Below are 21699 nucleotides of genomic sequence, written 5' to 3'. Positions count from 1 at the left end.
AGGGACAGTTCAACCCAAAATCAAAAGTACATATTTTCACTCTTACCTTTTAATGCTGTTTACACATCTAGATGGTTTCGGTTGGAGTTGCTGACTGTTGGAGATACTGGCTGTAGAAAAACCTGCCTTCTGTTCAGTATAATGAAACTAGATGGCACTCTGCTTTTGGCATTCAAATTTCCAGAAATCATGACCCAGTTACTCAAGATAATCCACAGACCTTGTTGTGAGCAGTTTCATGTGGGAACTATTTTCTCTCTTCCACCTGCTAATTGTATCATGGCGCAAAAGTAAGTGTGCATCTACTCATGGACGAGAGACTTGTGTTTGTGACAGTGCAAGATGTAGACATTAAAGGCGTCTTTCATTAGCATTAGCTAGCTCAGCCGTGCTAGGTGAGATAGCAGTAGCTGCATGCTTTCTTTTGCACAGTGATATGGTTGGCAGGTGTAGTTCGGTAGAAAGGAAATAGTTCCTACATGGAATTCCTCACAGTAAGGTCTGTGAATTATTGTGAGTAGCCAGGTCGTGATTTCTGAAAAGAGACATTGGTGTTGAGTTTTTTTTTACAAATTTAGTGCCATTTAGTTTCATTATATTGAAGTACAAGAGAGAAGGCAGGCATCTTTACGGCCGATATCTCGGCAAGAGGTAAGAGGAAAAATGTGTTTTCTATATTGGTGTGAACTGTCCCTTTAAGGCTAAAAAATAAGACATATTTTGCTTTTGTATCTATAAAATAAAAATGCTTTGTTGGTGCTTTAATGCAAGTAGAGGAAGACTCCATCTAAATAATGCTGAGATCATACTAAAGGAAAGACAAGACGCAGATCGACACTCAGCAAAAGTGATTATTACACTGAGCGAAAATCCCTACTGTCTTCAAGAATCTTATTTGATTATAACTCACTTTTTCCGTGTCATTCCTTAATATGAGATTTGGAGTCCCCGGAGACAGTGAGCTAATGGCTACAGTGCAAGAATGCAGTAATTGGGGCTTGGCCCTGGTTTCAGGTCAAACCACTACCCTCCTCAATCTGTCATCTGAAGAAAACAACACTTTCGTTGGCTGGTTGGGTGTATACGCAGAGACTGCACACCTCTTCTTGCTCCCCGAGCTTTGACTCTCAGACTGAATAAGTGTATGATTAGATGGACTGTGTCTGCACTATTTCCTTCTGGAAAAACTGAGAGAGAGAGTGAAACTGACACTCAGGCTGTCTGTTTCCTGGCCCATAGGCTCAGTGATTCATATTACAAAGCATAGCACAATACGTTCACTTCATTGTGTAACCAAATCGTTGCTCTCATTCTGTCTGTTTTGTGCATGCAGCTCTTTAGTCATCATGTATTGTGACCCTCGAGTTGAATGCGATAGATGTTATATTCATGTGGCCCATTGGAACAGACAGTATGATGGGTCCAAGAGCCATGAGAGTGTCGTAAATGCACCCTGTCACTGCGCGCCGACGGCCAGCTCTGAGGAGCTGCAAGCAACCCCGTGGGTGAATTTACTGCTCCCCTGTGGGCTTTAATAACTCACATTGCTTGTTGGGTGTAAATGAAAGCAGATGGAAGAAAGACAAACTGTAATTGACACACTGTAAGCCTTGCTTTACATGCCTTCTACCATCGCTGAACCTTTAATGTTCCTGTGCAATGAAGGAAGACTAATTATCCACATTAAGCACAAAATGTAAACCCCAGCTCTTGGGAAACAATCCATCATAACCAAACCATGATATGTACCAGACACAATTTAAAATATACATTGACTAACAGACCATCAAACATATAAAGAGGGCTGTTTGGCCATGCTTCCTCTCTAGCAACTGTCTGTTGGGGCATCCAGAGTATCTTTTCCAGTTGATGTCTGAGGAGAGGTGCAGGAATCTAAAAGTCACTGGTGAGTGTTAAAACGCACTCGGAGATCTGGCCGGGCTTTGCGCGCACACCGTCGTCGTTCCCTCATTGCCCGAGGCCTCAGCCACCAGCCAAGACTGGAGCTGGAGCTCCAACTCTTTATTAACAACAGAAGGCCAGCAAACACCGCCTTGGAAATCACTTTGAGCCTCGTAAGGAGAACAGACATAGGGAGGAAGAGAGGAAGAGGAGGGTGAAAGCTAGTGACAGCAGAGTGATACAGAGCGACAGGCTGATAGAAGAGAAAGAGGAGAAGGGACAGAGAGAGGGGGGAGCTGATAAATCATAGATAGTCAAGGTGTTTCTGGTGCTTCTGTGTAACTATGTCCGACTTTGTGTAGCTGTCAGCTCCATCTTTGGTACTTACTTTACTCACCCTCCATAGTAGTGAAATACAATAATGTCTAAAATCCTTCATCATCATTCACCAGCAAATATTAGCGGAGCAAAAAGTATTTAAATCCTTTATAATGATATAAATAATATAATGAGTTTGTTTTCTTTAGTGTATAATCACCTGAAAATAAGAATCTTTTTTTTTTTGAGCCAATATTCACCTTGACATGCCACTAAATCCCCCTAAATCTTACACACTGTTCCTTTAGTACAACCATGTGAAAATACTGCATTACAAATAAAGGTCCTGCATTTAGAATCCAACTAAAAGGATCTGTATACAACATTAAGGGCATATGTATGATTCAGAGGAGTGAGACTATCTGCACACGGTTCTCAACCGGAGGTGGCTAAGCAGGTGGCTGGCAGCTAACAGTGCTAACTCCATAAATAGTGCTAACAACAGCAACAGTGCTGACCGAGGTGACTTTTATTAACCTGGATGGAAACTTAAGGTTGAGCATTATTCCGTCCCCACATCAGCAGCAATTGCTTGTACAAGCACAGTGCTAGCCAGTGGGATAGACACACAGGGACTCACATGGTTGTGTCTAGCATTAACCCCAGATTTGCAAGAACTCCAGTGAGATTTTATGTTCCATGTCTCAAATTATGATTTTAACCTGAACCATTATCATTCCCTTACTCTAACTAAGTGCTTCCTGTGCCTAAACCTAACCAAACCTTAAGCACTGCGTCAACCCATAAAACAGTGAGCCAAGAATATTTTGTAGCGGCTCACGAGAGTTTTGCAAAACTAAGGTTACCATCTAGCCACCACTGACTCACATGCAACAACAGGCACATGTGGCCAGACATCTTCCCAACAGCGGACAGAGAAGCTTGATAACAACACAAACAGAGGTAGCGTGACTTCTTTCTCTGCTCAGGATGCCATTACTCCACTATAGTTTTACATAGCAAACAGTGGTTTGTTGCTAAATAACTGCTCTGAATGTGGCAAACCGTTCTTTTGAGAAAAAGTGCACAAGTATTATTATGAAATTGTATTTAAAGTATCAAAGTAAATCATCACTCATTCTGCCCAAAAATGGCCCCCGTGACTGATGTAGTAACTTATAAGACATTATCAGAATGTTAATAGTGAGGCATTATTTCACTGTTGTAGCTGTTTTATACTGTATACAGGGAGTTCAGTCCAGTGGCCAGGAGTCAGCCCTCCTCCGGAGGTTCTTCGATAATTAATGTGGGAAGAAAGAAGAAAACATAAAGTTCATAAAGTTTTTACTTTTCCCTAATATTTGCTTTTTGTGAAATATTGGATAATTTTGCCTTTGGGGGGTATTCAGACAGTTTTTAAATGGAACTGCTAACAACTCATAGACATCTGAAACATGACAAGAGGCCTAAACTAAACACTAATTCGTCACAAGCCAAAAAGGTCTGGAACCACTGGTTTAGTAGTAAAGTAAATGTTGCAGTGTCATTTCGTTTCCACCTGAAATGTAGTATAGTAGACGTAGAGAGTAACGTAAAATACTTAAGTAAAATACAAGTATTTCCAAATTGTACTTAAGTATGATTCAATAAATGCACTAAATTACTTTCTCTGGCATATTTATGTCTGGTGTTATTAACTAGGATTTCATTTGAAACTGCTGTAGGGGGGTATAGGGACTGTAAATCATAAAGCTACTCCTTTGGAGGGAAAAACACTCTTAGCTGTTGTGTCGTCATGACAACATATGTGTAATATGTGTTTTAAACAATAGATATTTAATGGTGCATTGCTAATGGCAACACACCCCTACTCTCCATTTACTTCACCACACCAATCAGTTGTCTTTGGGAGCAAAAGGCTTTAACATCAGCATGAGAGTCACTGTCTGATGTGTTTATCCCTCTAACCTAAAGCACGCCTTGTCTTTCTTTGCTGCTTTATGACTGCACTGAGCCTACTGGATAAAACGATGAGGGATGAAAATAAACACTCTCATGCATCACAAGAGCATATAAGTCGCAGATGACACGCAGAACCCAGCAATTTGTATAAATGCGAGCTTCTCTGTCCTCTGTGGTGTCTCTCAGACCTCCATGACTGGCAGAGCTGGAAGCCGGAGCCTCGCTGTGGTTGAGCTAGCTTCAGCAAACGGCGGCACCATATGTCTCTGCAAATCCCGAGACATCGGGCAACTCTGTGATAATTTAAATCTCAGCTTTTGACAGCTGGTTCTCAAGCAAGGCGCAAATAAAGAAAAGATGGAGAAAGCTACACACCAACAGGCATCCTTGTTTTAACAGCCGATTTCAAACAAACACAGCAGTGCTGGCAGAAATATATTACATTTACTTGGCTGATATTGATAAAAGCGACTTAGAATGAGTGCATCAGTTTTATCCAATATACTGATGTACTTCTAGTGCCACATTTGAAGACAGTAAGTGATAGTAGAGAAAGATTTATTTATTTTCTTTAATTTATTTATTTTTTCCATTTTTTATTATTATTTTTAGTTATATATATGTTTTACTATTATTATAAATACAACCCAAAGACTGTATAGACACACAAAAAATTAATCAATGTCACCTGAGTTCTATTGAAAAGAATACAGAATACTGAGCATGAAAGTTTATTCTTGATCTTAGGTTGAAAACAGAAGCTTGACAAAGAAAGTCTTTAGTTTTTGGTCAATTTACTCACTTTTTCCAAAGCTTAATATTGGCTTGAGAATGTGAGATGTAGTTGAATGCTACATAAAGGGCTAGTGAGTAGACCTTGAACAAATGTGAAATATCACTTATTAAAAAAAACATCCTGCACACCCACTCATTCATTCCAGCACTGGTACAAAAATATGCAGCCACAAGAGCAAAGGAGCAAAGAAGTCTAAATACAGGCTTTGGTTGTGCTAAATTTAAAAGGCCATATGACACAACAGTGTGAGTGAATAAGTAAGAGATCATCTCCTTTTCCCTCAAACGTTCCAAATATTTGAGAGCACGGAGAGCCGGGATGTAATTTGGACGTCACTCTCTGCATTTGGTATCGATATCAATTTTTAACAGTGCAGCTGTCAGCAGGGTCAGTAACAGCATTGAAACTCATCAGTCACATTTAACTCAATGACAAAACAATATTCAAAGCCTCTGTCATCTTCTGTTTTTTGTGGAGGTTAAAGTGAAAGTTAAAATATGAGTCAACAGAAAGGCTGACTGACTTTCTCTGCATCATAACAGAGAGGCCATATATCCCACAAAAGCTACACTGACTGCTCTTAAATTTAGGAAGGGAAGGAAACACTTTATTGCAGTATGTCTGGGAAAGGAGCACCAAGGTATGGTGTCACATTACTTGGTCCAGCCGGCTCAAAAAAGACCAAAACAGCTCACAACTTCACTCGGGCTTTGAGAAAAACCTGCCCACTGAACCACCTAAAGGTCAGAGTATAAAAGCATCACAACCTGCAGCTCTGATGGAGTACAGATCTCAGTGTTGTTATCACAGGGCTTTTCAGTCACAAGCTCAGACTGAAGCTGATGCACGTACAGCATGTGGAGTAACACTCCGAGGCCATGCAGTGAAACACAACTGGCCTTGAGTGAGATCATGCCATCAGGGGAAATGTAATAAGACATGCAGCTGTGGTCTCAGCTCAGTCTCAGAGGTAGACACTGAAAACAACGAGATGTGTTGATAGGTATGCAGGGTGTGAGGAAAAACCAGGGACAATTAAAAACACAGAAATGATGGAGATGTTTTTGATAAGGGGTGAGCAGTGGACAGTCACGGAAATACTGTACTGTGGCTATTAGAAAACACCAAATATGAAAAGTCGTATCTTTTCTTTCAGAAGTAAATTCCCATGATAATGGGAGAGGTTCTCATGCATGAATTCATGTGTTCAATTCCCACTGGCTTTCTTTGAGGCCATTGAACTATTTCTCTGGTTTCTGGTCTGTTTCTGCATTCACAAGCCTTTGCAGAGAAGTTTGAACAAAAACAGAAAATATATGAGATCAAACAAGTGTAAATTCAGCTCTTAGCTAATGATGTTTGGTGATTATTTCAGTACTGTGGTTGTATGGCGCCCTTTCTAAACTGTGAAAAAACTCAGCATGAGAATGTGTAGGAAACATTTTTAGTTGAAAAAAGATTGTCAAACTAAAACGCATGCACAAATTATATCAACAGTGGGGTTACACTAAGAAAAAAAAGCATCTGAATGCAGACTCAAAGCAGAAAACTCAAAGTTCCCACACTGTGTGTGACACTAAAGTTACAAGTTTGAATTTTGTTACTGCCTTTACAGTCCAAAACAGGGCCAACATTCAAACTTTGAATTTAGTTTAAAATGATTTGCTTGTATTTTTTGTTTTAAATCTGTATTCAGATGTACTAGACACAGTTTGTATTCAGACTTTTAACTACTACTATCAAGATTTTCAATTAAATATCGCATAAGATGAAAAAGTAGATCCTGAGAAGCAGGAACCAGTGACTTTTTGGTGTTTCTACTTGAAGGATGACCCGGCTGCGGGTTCAATTCCAACCCATGGCCTTTCCTGCATGTCATTGCCCCTATCTCTCCCCCTTTCACCCTAGATCTGTCATGTCTCGTAAAGGCAAAAACGCTGACAAAAAATAACCTTTAAAAATTCATTTGAAGATTTGAAGATTCATTTTCAGTTAATCATCTTATCAATTCTTCGACTATTCCAGTCCTAATCACTATATCACTGTTGTTTTGTATTTCAAAGTGGTAAATACCAACAATAGCTAATATAATTACTCAAAGGAACACAACCTAGAGTCAGAGAAGCAGCAGAAAATGGATGGATAACTTAACCAAATGAAAAAGAATTCCTTCTTGTAGGTTTTTGCTTAAACTCAACACTTGCCCATTATGAGACAACAAGCTTCCCAGCTCCTGTAGCCAGCAGAGATAGTACTCGCTATAGGTTTGATGGTGCTGACTGAAACTACACAAACAAAGATGGAACAGCCTCCTGCATGCACAATCCATTATTCCAACTATCCCAGTTTTAGCTTATAGGGGTGTAACATCTCCTGATAAAATTTTTTTTTGAATAACGTATAATACCTTCTAAGGACTTAAAAAAAGAAAACTAAATTCGATATTTGTTTGTTTTTTGTTATTAGTTTAGTTTGACAAAATATAAATACAGTAGTAAAATTACAGGCGTGTGACACTTTGTCCAGGACTTACTTCCATTGTGGTCCATTCTAAAATCTTTTCTACAAATCCTCTCTACACATTCACAAACTTGAATTTCTCATGCAGAGTTCTGTCACAGGTTTACAAAGGGCAAAATTCTGTATAACATAATCTCAGGCTATAGAAAGAGTGATAAAGACAGAATCAGGACCTTTTCTATTTTCCTCTGGGCTCAAGCTCTGCACTGTACGATGCGTGGCGAGAGGTGGTGGTCGCGAGGTTTGAGTGGTGATAGAAAGGGGGTGCTAGTGGGAGGGGCCGTAAAGAAAGTCTCTAAATCTCTTGGCGAGAGAGGAACAGCAATAGCCAGACCTCCATCTGTGATTGATCAGCGTGTTGGCTCACACAGCTTGTGTTTGTATGTGTTGGTGTATGGATGGGTGTGGGTGGTTGGGAGAGAGGGAGAGAGAAAGAGAGAGACGGAGGAGAGATTTTGCCCACAAGGTTTAAGCTGGGCGTGTGCTGGGAGTTATAAAAAGACCGGCAATAAAGAGCAGTTATTATTGTGGCAGAAATGACTGATACCAACGTTGGCATACATGATTAACAGCGCAGCTATCAGAAAGTGTAAAATAACCTTGTTTATTTTCAAAAGTGCTGAACAATTGATCCACCAGCTCCAACAAGTCTAGACGTCTTTGTAAACACAAGCCACCCAGTTTCCCTTTCTGCCCCTGACCTCTTTACTCACTTCCCACCAAACTCTCTTTCATGTTCTTTAAATTATGGGAGGGGGACTGATGGATAAAGCCTAATGGAAGATGTAAGCACAAGCTGTTTCTTGTCCAGTTGCTTGGAGAATATTGGAACTGACAGAGTAATGGTGAAGTTACCAGGGTCAGTTTGATCGATTCAGAAATCCCATTTTCTTCAATTTTAATGGGTGTAGAAAAGAAGATGTTGTTTGAGAAAAAGTTTGACATTTTGGGAAATAATATAATTCACTCTCTGGCAGAGACTAACTTGATGTCTGCTTGTTAAATAAAAGGCTACAGCTAGCAAGACATTAGCTTAGCTTAGCACCAAAGACTGTAAACAAGGTAAAACAGCTAGCTGAGAAATTGTTTTACTATAAAGTTGTTAGTGAGCTTTAGAGCTGCTGGTGGGTGGATTTTATTTTGGTTTGCTTTGGACAGAGCCATGCTGGCTGTTTCCCTCTGTTTCAAGTCTATAAGCTAAGCTAACCTAAGCTAACCAGCTGCTAGCTGTAGCCTTATATTTGCAAATATAAATACAAATTAAAAATAAATATATAAATAAATACATTCAAACAATAATAAATTGAAAAGTGTGTGTGTGTGTGTGTGTGTGTGTTCTCTGAGTTATTTCTAAATACAATAATAATAAATGATGATAATACTAATAATAATAATAATAATAAATAATTAGTAAAGAATAAATAAAAAATAATTGTGTATTAATTCGTATTAATATAAAATAATATGAATATACATTATATAACTATTTATTATTATTATTATTATTATTATTTTTGTAGTCCTGCAATAGTCTGGCTACTTGTCCAGGGTGTACCCCGCCTCTCACCCAATGTCAGCTGGGATAGGGTATCATAGTAATAATAATAACAATAATAATGAATAAATACAAAGACATAAATTCTTTCTCTTTTTATCTTTTATTATCTCTAAATGTGGCACTTAAAGGAGATCGACATTTGAAAAGATTAATGTACTTGCTTCATTCTTGCACTTGTTTCTTTCAACTTAATAATGTGTAGTCCCACATTACATCACAAATGAAATGTAATACAAGTAAATCGAGGGACAAACAGAGGCCACCAGTGCTCTTCCAGTGCTTCCACCCACTTCCACCCTCACGCCTCGGCCCTTCTTATAGAGCCGCCAACCTAACACTCTGCTTTATAAGCCTGTAAAGTCAGGCCCGCTTGTCAAAATCTGTTTTTTAAATCCTCTCAGTTTTGACCCTATAAATCCACTTTGCTCATGAAATCAATCTTTCCATTCATTCACTTCATACCATCAGCGTGATGCTGTGACAGAAGAAGACAGAGAGGAGGTGTCGGCCTTTTTATGTATGTATTAATGTTTAACTACAGACCACGATGCCTCCCACCCTCTCTTTTCCCTCCTTCTTCTCTCTGTAGGCTCTCTAAAACTGAACCTGAGGCAGACAGCAGTGATAAATCACTGATGGAGCCAGGGTCCAATCACCACCACCGCCAAATGGCGTGAGAAAGCATGTGGGCCTCTAGCGGCCTTGATAACACCTTGTCTGGTTATCAAACCTGCTCTGTGCCACATAACATAGGATGGCGGCACCTAAGCTCTGACTGAGTCAGCTGGGAATGGCATGACCTCACCAGGCTGTTTTAGTGTACTCAGAGGGCATTAATCAAGACTGCAAGGTCACGCTGATACCAACCACATGGCTTTGACCTTCAGTGAGTGGTACCTGCCATTACGCAAGGTTCTTCACAAGTTGGTGACTCCATCAATCCATGATACGATACGTTTTATCATAGCAGGTGTCAGATAGAGAAAATGGATGACATCTGGATCTGAGCCATGACAATAGGCAACTGTTTGTACAGAGGAAGAGATGGCACACAGGACATGTTGTTTCCATGACAGCCTGAGAAGACAGATGAGGAAGCTGACACATTTCTGCTTCAGACACACTCAGTCCCCCCGCTAGCTTTTAATGAAGTCACAGGGTGTTTGTCTGCTTTCTGGGGATAAACAGAGAGGTCAGCCGCAAATCACCTACTCTCAGCCACTGAACTGGTGCCATGAGAGGACATCTTTGAGGTTTAACTTGTGCACACAGTAAAGAGCAACATAAACAATGACGGGAAAGGTCAGCCTCATGTTGTGTGAGCTGCCCTATCTGCCTCCAAGCTAGGGAGGTGATAAGTATCCACCAGCTGCCAAAGACATTAAGACTCCAAAAATAGTCGGTTTTGACTAAATCCAACAACAGGTCTGTGCTGCAAAGTGCTTACAGCAACACAACCCCTTTTTTGGACGTGATCACAGCCAAAAGCACTGTGTGCCAAATTACAATGCCGCCCCTAAATAAAAATCATCATCCAAGCTATGCAGCCTAAATTAAGTTGAAATATGCTGGCACGGTGCGTTCCAATCAGTACACATTAGTAATAAGTATAACAGCTTATTTGTAATGGGGTAGAGAGGAAAGAATGTAAGAGACCTGATTTATCCTTACATCAGAGGTAAAGGCAATCCAACTAAAATAGAAACACCTTGACTCAACAGAGAGCAGAGCTGGTGAGCATCTCCAGCACTCCCATAACAAAGGAGATTATAAGCCCTCTCCCATGGTGTCTGCTAAAACAAACACAGTAATCACTGTCACAGGAACCAAGCCAGATGATTGCAGCATAAACATTTATTTCACCAGGGAAAATGAAGGCAAACAAAGCAATATTACCATGGTTTCATGAAACTGCATGGCTTTCATTTGCGCTCTTATGAGTGAGGAGAGAAAAAAAACGTATTCACTTCAACAAAAAGTGAATAATTCTTGTAGGACTTGGAAATTGAACAGAACCACATTGTTGAGGGTTTAGTCAACTGCCTCATTAATACTATTGTATGATAGTCTAATAGGCTATTAACGCAATTCATTTAGATGAAAAGAACGGGCTTCAAAATCCTGTTAATGCGCAACAAATTAAAAAAATACACATGGCTGTGAAAAACACTGGCACATTTCTGACTTTACAGGGAAGCAAGTTAATGCGATACACATTTTTAAGTTAATTTTCTTGATGAGTTTCGACTGCATTTCCCATGGAAAACTGGCACAGCCCCTGCCATAAAGCAGGAAAGAAAAAATATGTTGTTCATAAAAGAAAGTTATTGTTCCTTTCAAAGCGCCCTAAGCCTGCAGTTCAAATGTCCATAATCAGTTGCTTTCTGGAAGCCACATGCTCCGTGAGGGAAAACTTCGGCAGGCTAATGAAAACCAAAATAGGCTTCGTTCTTTGTGCTGGTGGTGCCCAGCTGCACAAGCCTCAGTTAGTGATAGACGCTCATCTTCTTACATAAGAGAAGGCCTAAAATAGAGCTGATAGATTTCATATGAGGGGGATCCGGCTACTGTACCTCGGGCACACCATGGCTCTCTTCCCCCTCTGATAAGGTGGGTGTCCCACACCCAACAACTGGAAAAGCACTCAACTTTCCCAGTATGACTAACTCACACAGAAAGCAAATGGCTGATAAAGACATGAGTCAAAAGAGGAGAAAGTGTAACATTGTATAGTGTGGATTCTTACCAGGATGTGGGTGAGAACAATCTTGATGAGTGGTGCTCCAGAGAGGTTGACTGACAGGGCCGGGGAGGGCTCCACTTTCAAAGAGATCAGACAGCTTGCTACCTGGATCTTGTGATCCTTGAAATCAGATGCTTCGTTAATCCTAAGAGACAAAACAGAGAAAGGGGATGTGAGAAAAGAAAGGCAGAAGAGCAGGAAGAAACAGATGCAGAAATAAGAGTCACAGGTACAAGTGCAAAAGAAAAACACTACTACCTAGAATCACCACCTCGCAGTTGTATGCCTCTACAAACGAGTTGCAGTTACAGTTTTCATCCATGTCTGTCCAGACTCATACGTAGCCATGACAGTTGACAATGCTTCAAATGTTGCTGCAAAGAAGCTACAAATTCTAAAATATGGATGCTTCACACACAACCTCAACCCGGCAGCAGAGACGTTCTATACAATCTTTACTAATCTTGGATGTGCACCTAAGATTAGTGTCACCAATTCAGTATCTGACCAAATGTCTCCCCTGTCATCACTTCATCATTTTATCTTGTTGGACATTTGTGTTTAATTTTGTTACAATCAGTGTATGGATTCTTGAGTAAAGTACTATATAACAGAAAAGAGTACTATAATCTGGTACTCACATCATCACATAAGTGTCACACATGGGCCCAGAGCAGTAGCATTTAAGTGGGACTTTGATCATCTTTCTATATTATTAATCACACTGACAAGCAGCAGCACTGCATCAATAGTTTTTCAAGGCAATCTGATATGTGACATTGGGATCATACAAGCATCACCTCGCTATCATGATACATGGGACATTCTCAGCCACAGTGATGCAAGCAGTGGGAGAACCATGTTAAAAACAAATTAGTCCCAAACACATTTCCAAATGTACCGTCACATATTTCACATTTTGTACTGTAAAGTGGGAAAACAGGTTGCTTAATCGCTGTTATATCTGCTTTGGTAAAAAATAAACACTGCAGCACAAGCAGAACAAGCTGGTCCACTGATGAGACAGTAACTGGGGGGAGGAATGGATATGTAAGACTAATGGCAGGGTGTATCAGTCAGTGGAGGTTGAGTGGTGAGATGAGAGATAGGCGAGAGGACTGATAAGGCCCTGGCCCCAGGCATCAGCCGTTCTGTGGTTCAGGAAGCAGGGGCGCCTTAGTGCATCTTTCCCACACAGGAAGTGCAAAAAGAGAGGCCTGATTTTCTTTGTTGAATGGCTGGAATAATCTTTTAAAGCACATTTTTCTAGATAAAACCCTGGCCAAAACCAGAGTGGTAAGGGCACTGTCAGTTTATGTGACTTTTCACATTGAGTGTTGTCCTGTCTTCTTACCTGGTCTTGATGGGGCTGATCTCTTTGTAGTAGTTGTGCATGTTGTGGTAAAAGAGGCCAACGATGGTGGTTTGAGCTGAGGAAAAGAAGACAACATAGAGTGGTTCACTGGCCTGGGCAAAGGACTGGGAATGTAATGCAGTGCTGCTAAAATGCTCACAAAGAAGGGAAATTAATTAACGCTGCCTTGTCGCTGCACGCTGGCACTGGCAGGCTAATAGGACGGCCGTATACTCGCACAAGGGTGAAAGAAAGAGTCGCCGCAACCCACATGGATGTTGGGAAATCTTATGAAACCTCTACATGACTTCACCCGGAGAGCAGGAGGTCTGGTCCCCCTCCCCTAATCTGACCTATCAACCAGCTCAGTCCCACCTCAATACTGCAAGATAAACAATGAAATTGGAGGAAATCCTTAATGGTCCTGTTCCTCCTTTCAAAGGCCCTCTACCCAGAGCCCCCCCTTGACTGTGACAACAAAAAGCTTGCAGATGTCAAACAAATGTGCGGCGTATATGCTACAGGAGAGTTTTTAACCGTCCGAAAAATGATTTCGACAGAAATCCCACAAGAAAGAGCCACAAGAGACCTCAAGGTGGCCAGCTTGTTTGTACAACTCTCCAAAGGAAGAGAGAAAGTAAGGAAAAATATAATAAAGAATCCAAACACACCAATGTTTAGCATGCTCTTTACTTAATTAGGATATAAAACCTCCCCTTGGAGCATTTCATACAGCCAGGTATTCACAGCTATGAGTTAATTTGGTCCTGGCTCTGATGTGTCAGGCAGTAACATATATTCCATTTGTGATAACAGTCCTTTAATGAATTATAAAGACGGTTTATTCCAGTCATTGTATGGCAACACAGTGCACATAGCAGCCAGGTGGAGCCAAGGGAATCTGACCTGAACACAAAGTCAAACAAACAGAGTTTTAATGCCCACCGTAATTACTGCTCTCCCTCACTCCACTATGTGAGTCCATTCTTTTTAATGACAGAGGAAAGTGGAGAAAAAGTGCCTGCTCTCTCATTCTTTCTGTTTTGAATAAAAGGGTAACTGCCAACATTAAAGTCATAGCTGGATTTCTACGGTGCACCATAAAGTTACACAAAAGCTCTCATGGCACTCCTGTCCTACACCCTATGCTATGTTAGCGATCTTAAATCTTAGCATTATAAATTACTGGCAAATAACAAGAGCCTCCCAGCTGGACAATTTTCTCTTGGCAGAATCAGACCAAGACCAATGTACAGTATTCACACTCATCCTAGAGAAGCTACTACTCTCAAAGCTATGGCAGGTCTGCTTTGTTTATCACTCAAGACATGTCACTGAACGTCTGCATTTTGCACTTACACTGCATGGTCAAAGCCTCTCCAGGCACGGAGATGTAATTCTTGCCTTGTGTGGGGAAGCGGTAATGTGGCAGGTTGTAGTTCTGTGGGAATTTCATCAGAGAGTAATCTGTTGGGGTGAGAGGTTAGAAAAAGCGAGAACTGTTGAGAAAAACAGACTGAGAAGCAACAAGAGCCATCTGCTTCATCAGGGGTGGATAAAGGATGTGAAGCCACCCTTGGGAGAAAGACACAAGCAAGCTCAGTGGCAAACAAAATATTATGCAAAAAGACCCACATCCATGAGAGGCACAGCGGAGAGGGTTCGACCTCTGCTTTTCTGACCTGCATCTGCCCTCTGAATAAGAAAATTAATGATGTCAGCTTGAGGCTCGATGTCCTTCTAGCCTAACTGTGTCCACACAAACTACAAACAGTGAGTCACCTTATGGAGAGCTGACAGCATACTGACCTGCAACAAAAGACGTTCCACCCAGGGAGATGAGAGAGTTCGGGCTGGGCTCCAGGTTAGTCACCATGTGTTCCATCACTCTGTCCACGGTCTCGATCAGACCGCTGACCACAGGGATGGACTGCTGTTCAACAATGAACCGACAGGAAAATGTTCACAATCAATTCACAGTCCCTGCTTCCAAGCATCGCTTCATGCTGACCTGGTGTCTTGAACAATTTCCTTTATTAGATTTCTCTTCACAGGTTCCATTTACAAATATAGAATAGGTCAAAGTCAAGGGGGGCACAAAGGTCAATTTACTTTTCCTGAACATAGACTGTAAAAGTAACAGTTGTAGCCACCGTGACATCACCCATTGGTTTGTGGACTCTCATTTGGAAGCCTTGCATTTAGCATTTTTGCTGTCGCCATCTTGGATTTTTGGAGCCATTTGTAACAGACGGTGGAGCTGTGAAGGTGCGAGGGGTGGACCTGTCTCATAGACTGTGATGACGCCTCACACACAGCCTGTCACTGCAACCTAAGCCTATGTGTAACATTAAGCCTTAATAAAATTTAAACTGGTAAATTATGTGAAAATTCACCTCCTGTACAGCTGTCACAAAAGGGGAAATTAGCTATAGACTAGTGTTGTCAGTATTGAAACCAGTTCAAGTATTCAAAATCAATATGTATCATTATATTGATATTGTTTTCAACACCACTATAGAGATTAAAACCATTTTTGTACCAGGCTGTAAACATATCACATTTCTGCTATAAAGTTGGGCATTTTAACATGGGGGTCGATGGGGATTTACTCACTTCTAGAGCCAGCCTCAAGTGGTCATTAGAATGATGTTCATTCTAATGGTCATGATGCTTGGTTATGAAGAACATTTACTGGACTGGTAGATTCAGCAGTTTTATAATGTCTTCTGTGTAACTATGGGGGGAGCTTTCCAAAGTCTAACAAAATAACTGTGATGAAATAGCGTCAATTTGAGGGAGTTGCAGAATCCAGTGTATTTAGAGCTAAGACTCAGGATATCTCTGCCTATTGTGCGTTGATTTTGACCATTCTTTATAAACTGTCTTTTGTGAGTCAGCCAGCTTTATGGGAGTGCAATGTAGAGCCGGAGAACCCCTTTAATTGACAATAATAAATCAGCAAGAAAATGCTTTTTCATATCCAATATAGGTTGAACAAATAACCATTTAAAGTGAGACTGTAATTTTTGCCAAACAGCTGCCACTGTGGCAATCAGGGGATAATGTTTGATGCTAAGCACCTTTTAGCAGTAAGCTATAATGCTAACCATTTTTGATCAAATTCAGTCAAATTAGATCAAATACAATGGTTTGAAAACATTACTCAGGTCATATAGTGTTGATTTAAGGTCCTACAAAAGCTTGACAAATGGTGAATTTTCTAACACTCATCATGAATCTGATCAGACAGTAATCAGAGGAGGCTTTACCAAACACTTTATCTACTGTCCAAGTTTTGCGTTCTCATACGTGAACATCTGTTTCAGCTTGCTCCTGCAAAAACAAGCATGCTTGTTCTGAGCACTCAATGTACTGAAACCAAACACTTGCTCAGAAAGTCTTTCTTCTAGAAACAGTGTGTTTGTGTTTAAGTGTCTGCAGATTTGGTCAGGATGAGTGTACAGTACGGGAGGCTGCAAATTTACATTGACAGCATTGTGTTGTAGAGCACTTTATAGTCATCAGTACTATTTTATACAATTTGCACCACTGGGTTTGACTGTATACTGTAATCCTGTGTGGGGGCACACTGCCAGGCGCTGTTATTCCTGCTGGCACCACTTGTGCCAAAATATGCAGTGTTAAAATCTCCAACTCATGGATCCCTTAAGTGCCTTGGATTAAAGTATTCACCAAATTGCATATGTTACATTATGTCATGTTTGAACATTGCACAACAACAGTGTGAACTCATTTACCTCAGGCAGTCCTGGAGAGGACAGCACTTCTTCCACACTTTTGAGAAAAGCCTGGGTGGAAGAAAAATGGACATCACGGAACTGTTGCATCATATGCGCATGGGTGGGCATTGTGTCTGTGTGTGAACTGGTTTAAGCAACTGTAACATGTGTGTGTGTGTTGGATTGTGCTCTAAGACCTGTGTGAGGTTGTTGGCAGTGTTGTGAGGAATGGTCCTATTGGGCAGCGCCTTAAGGAAGTACGGCAATGACTCTGGGTCCTGGGAGCTTTGGACCTCCTCACGCTGACTGCTGACGACAGGAGGACTCACTTCAGTGGCTCTCTGGGGAGACAACACATCAGGCATCAAATGAAGTTTACTATCACAAGGCAGTTTCCAAAGGAGCGCTCAGTTCCAACATACACAGGATGTTTAGTGACTGAAAGCCTAAGTTCGGGAAATACTCATTGGACAAATGATTCAGTGTTGCTCTTTTTCAGCCTAGTGCCCTACAGGGAGCCATTTTGTGCGTAGTGTTGAGCAGCTGTCTCCACTTTCTTCTATTTCTTTATCCATTTCTACCTCCAAAGCCCCGTTAATAAAAAGGACGGAATCTATTTACATGTGGTCTTGATATCCTTTTTTCCAGCTCCTCTGTCTTTAAAAGGAATCAGCAGCTCGATAAGAAATTTACTGTTTGCACTGTGTATGTTCTGGCCTCAATACTGTATGCAAAAGCTCAGACTATTTCTAAGTGGAAGCTATATCTATGAATTGATAATTCTCACATGTACTTTATACAATTACATTTAGGCATTACATCTGTTTTATTGCAAGGTCAGAGTTGACAAACTTACAACTGTTGGTGTAGTTGAAGTGACTTCTTGGGAGACTGTGGGTGTTGTGACAGGGACTATGGGCTGACCTACAAAAGAAAATACAAAGGGCTGTGTTACAATATAATAAGAACCCATGGGCAGATTATGAGACAAAAGGCCACTGGGCACAGACTCTGCGACCCCTCTGACCTGTGGTGTTCCCCAAGGCTCCATCCTTGGCCCCTTGTTGTTCTGCATATACATGCATCCGCTTTGTCACATCATAAAGAAATACAATATCCAGTACCATTGCAATGCATCTGACACACACATTTTTGTTCTGTTAAAAACCAGCGAAGAAGTATTTTAATGTATTTTAATCATCTTTTATCCTGTCTGTCTGACATTAAGCGCTGGATGTCCCAAAACCTTCTCCAGATAAATGACAGTAAATCAGAAATAATCCTCTTCGGTCCTCCAAAGTCAGTCACTATTCTACAAAACCATCTTGGCCTCCAATCTGCAAATGTCAAACCTGCAGCCAAAAACCTTGTTATGATGTTTGACATTGACCTCTCCTTTGATAAACAAATTACAAGCATTGTCCAGTCCTCTTTCTATCAATTAAGAAGCATCTCCAAAATCAGGTCCTTTCTCTTGGCACAATCTTGAGAAGGTCATCCATGCTTTTATTTCTTCACGGTTAGATTACTGCAACTTATTGTATTCAGGATTGTGCCAAAAAGCCATCTCACAGATTCAGCTCATGCAAAACACAGCTGCTCAGCTTTGAATAAACACTAGAAAACATTAATCAGCCCTGCTTCAGCCTCTCTTCACTGGTTCCCAGTCAGTTTTAGAATTGATATTAAGATTGATCACTTTTAAAGCTCTTGATGGCTTTGCCCCCAGTTACATTGCTGAGATGCTGCTCCCGTATGAGCTAGGGCGCAGCCTTAGATCCTAAAGCAGGGCTCTGTTGGCTGATCGTGGGTCCTGACTCAAAACTAAAGGTGACCCGGCTTTTGCAGTCAAGGCCCTTCAGCTCTGGAACTCCCTGCCTGAGAGTGTGAGGCTTGCTGAATCAATTACATCTTTTGAATCGCTTCTTAAAACTCATCTGTTCAAAAAAGCATTTTATTAATTTCAGCACACGCTATTTTATATATGTCTCATTTCATCATTTCTATTGTTATTATCTTGTGTTATCATCGATTATTGTATTCTTTTATTTTGTTTGACTCCAACTGTTCGATTGCTAAACCTCAGTGTAATCTACAGGGCAATTTGTTGCCAACTTTGCTTATCTGCTTCAGTGATGGAATTTTATCTTTATTTTGTTTTTATCGTTCCTTGTATTTCTTTAGATTGCCTCATTTATTTACTTGAATCCTGCATTGTCTTAAATCCAGTATCAACCATGTAAAGCACTTTGTAACTTTGTATTGAAAATTGCTATCATTATTATTATTATCATTATAAAAAAGACCCCATCACCTTTCCTACATAGACACACAGACTTTAAAGTTGTTTATCTTCTTATTGTTGTTGTTTCTTTGTAGTTGTTATGCATCTCTTTGTAGTGATTTTAAGTAACTCTGAAGTTGTTTTGTGTCTCTTAGGGGTTTATATTAGGTCTCTGTAGTCATTTTGAGTCTTTTTGTAGTTTTTTATGTCTCTTTGTAGTCATTTTGTGTCCCTTTGTGGTTGTTTTGCCCCTTTTCATAGACATTGTGTCCAGCTGTTCCGCATCTCTTTGTAGCCCCTTTGTGTCTCTTTGTGGTCATTTGGTACATGTCTCTTCTAGTCTCTTCTTCTAGTTTGCATGTGAAGGCCATGTGGGCCCCTGACACTTTGGGCCCTGGGGCCTGTGCTTGGTAGGTCTGTTCAGTAATCCATCCATGTAGGAACCACACTGGTGACGTGTATACATTGTGTTCAGTTTTGTAGCTTGGATATCCCCATTTGAGAAGCATTTCTGTTATTATATCCTTGGTTGAACTTGAGCAGGCTAGGCCACTGTAGTGTAGCTGGATCGTATCACCCTCCAGCTCTCAGTTTACGAGGCTGGATCATGCCCAGTCATGAAAGGAGACAGATTACAACCTCCACAAAACTGGGATAATCAACCACATGATACTCCGCCACAAGCTTCTGTGCAAGGCTAAGACACATTTTATGTCTTTGTTATCATTTAATAAAAATGGCACTAACTAGCTACCAGAAAACTGCCATATATGGACGTACTTTAGAAGTATCAGTGTGAACCATTCCTGCTCTTCCTTGGTTCAATGCAACATTTTATATGTGTGCTCTGGAGAGGTAAAAATATTGTTCTGTAACCATAACAGTTGGGCTCTTTGCGTCTGGTCTGTGGAATATATTGCTTTTGGTAACGACTTCGGAGAAGAAATGAAGGCAGTGTGCACTTTGTGCTTTGTCCACTGTGAGCAGATGAGGCTCTAAAACTGCACAGTGTAGTTTGTATATACTTTTACCATACACACAAAGGAGGAGACAGCGTGCATTGTCACTAATCAGTATGTTTCATATACAACAATAAGTAATTCAGCCTACTAGCTATTTTATCAGGCTTTGACCTCTTCTCATACTAAAATCTGATAATATGTTTTTATCACACAGCAGAATGATATTAGTTCTAAGCTCTCATAAATGTCAACATGTTTTGTCCATTTATGGCACTCTACTACCAAAGGAGGTAAACAAGAGAACAAAAACAATTAAGAGTCAAGGGTTTTTGTCCTAGCGTGTTATGACCTGTCACATTAAATCATATGCCACTGCACACTTCTAAATACTTATAAGGCAGAACTATGTGAGCCATGACACTTATATGGTGAAAGGTCATGACAATGTTTTTGCATGAAGAGCCATTTGACAGGGAGCCGAGAGATATTTATACAGTTTAAACACTTGTTATGCACGAATGCTGTGGATGGAATGTAGTGGGGACAAGGACGGAAATTGCTTTTTAACCTACAGTTTCCTCACAACAGAGTCAAGAGGGAGGACATATTTAAATAGATAGGCCACTTCCCAGAATGACAGGAAAACACTTTCCAGTAGAGCGTCATGTCCTACCTGTGGCTGCACTGTAATAGAGCAAAATGTCGTGAGGTGAAAGGGCCCTCTCCCAGATGACAAACTCGTCAAAAGCGCCTGTTACGTAGTGACCATAAGCCCTGTCATTGCCAGTCCCGATGACAAGGTCAGGGTAGGGATCTCCGTAGTTCTCTGAGACACTGCCAACTGTGTCACCAACAGTGAAGGTCCCATTGATATAGACTTTTAGACCATCCTTTTTCGTCCATGTGAAGAGAATGTGGGTCCAGTAAGGCCCTGAAAGAGGAAACATATGCAGTATGTATGATTTCTGTGGAATTATAAATAGCACACTAAATAAGCGCCGCAAATGTTAAGGCAGTACACGAGTGGGCAATTAAAGCAAAAAACAGAATGAAATTTACTGAGCAGAACACAGGATTTCAGATGTTAGTATGGCTTTTCATCCAAAATATGTTTTTGTTTTTGCTGATGGTGACAAGGTGGAACATTTCTATTCAAAATGTTCAGAGCTGTTACTAATGATTGTTTTTAATCTGCTGATTCTTTCTTCATTAATCCATTTTTCTATAAAATGTCAACATATAATAAATCAGCATTGCCAGATGTACAATAAATGATAATTATTGTAGACCTATTTGTGCGGTAATTTTGCCCTCTGTATGATGTACAATCAGTAATGCCGAAAGTGCCATAATCTGACCATTATGTGACACTTCCAATTTGTAGTTTTAAATTGAGCTTTCTTATTTGATGTCCTAATGTGACCAAAAGCAAAATACAGATCCTACAACTGTGTGTATGTATCTCTCCTCACAAGGCCTCTTTCCCACCAATCATGCTTGGCGTGGGCTATGATGAATGTGACTGGCAAGCCCCAATGTGGTTAGATTTGTCAAAAA

General features: G+C 40.6%; 1 protein-coding gene across 2 annotated transcripts in view; it reads right to left on the bottom strand.

Moving 5' to 3' along the window:
• The window catches only part of adgrd1 (adhesion G protein-coupled receptor D1), a 39027-nt gene that overhangs the window by 13341 nt on the left and 3987 nt on the right, over positions 1-21699 (bottom strand). For both annotated transcript variants that reach the window (XM_033618491.2, XM_033618493.2), the window contains 8 exons: positions 20816-21073; positions 17753-17820; positions 17094-17237; positions 16915-16965; positions 14963-15086; positions 14513-14620; positions 13154-13229; positions 11803-11944 (listed from right to left, as the gene is read on the bottom strand). In XM_033618491.2, the coding sequence (XP_033474382.1) occupies positions 11803-11944; positions 13154-13229; positions 14513-14620; positions 14963-15086; positions 16915-16965; positions 17094-17237; positions 17753-17820; positions 20816-21073 (971 nt within the window). The remainder of the gene's footprint in view (positions 1-11802; positions 11945-13153; positions 13230-14512; positions 14621-14962; positions 15087-16914; positions 16966-17093; positions 17238-17752; positions 17821-20815; positions 21074-21699) is intronic.

This window comes from Epinephelus lanceolatus, chromosome 9 (genome assembly GCF_041903045.1).
Source record: "Epinephelus lanceolatus isolate andai-2023 chromosome 9, ASM4190304v1, whole genome shotgun sequence".
NCBI lineage: Eukaryota > Metazoa > Chordata > Actinopteri > Perciformes > Serranidae > Epinephelus > Epinephelus lanceolatus.
Note: the sequence above shows the minus strand (reverse complement) of the source record. Positions and strands in the feature narration are given on the sequence as shown.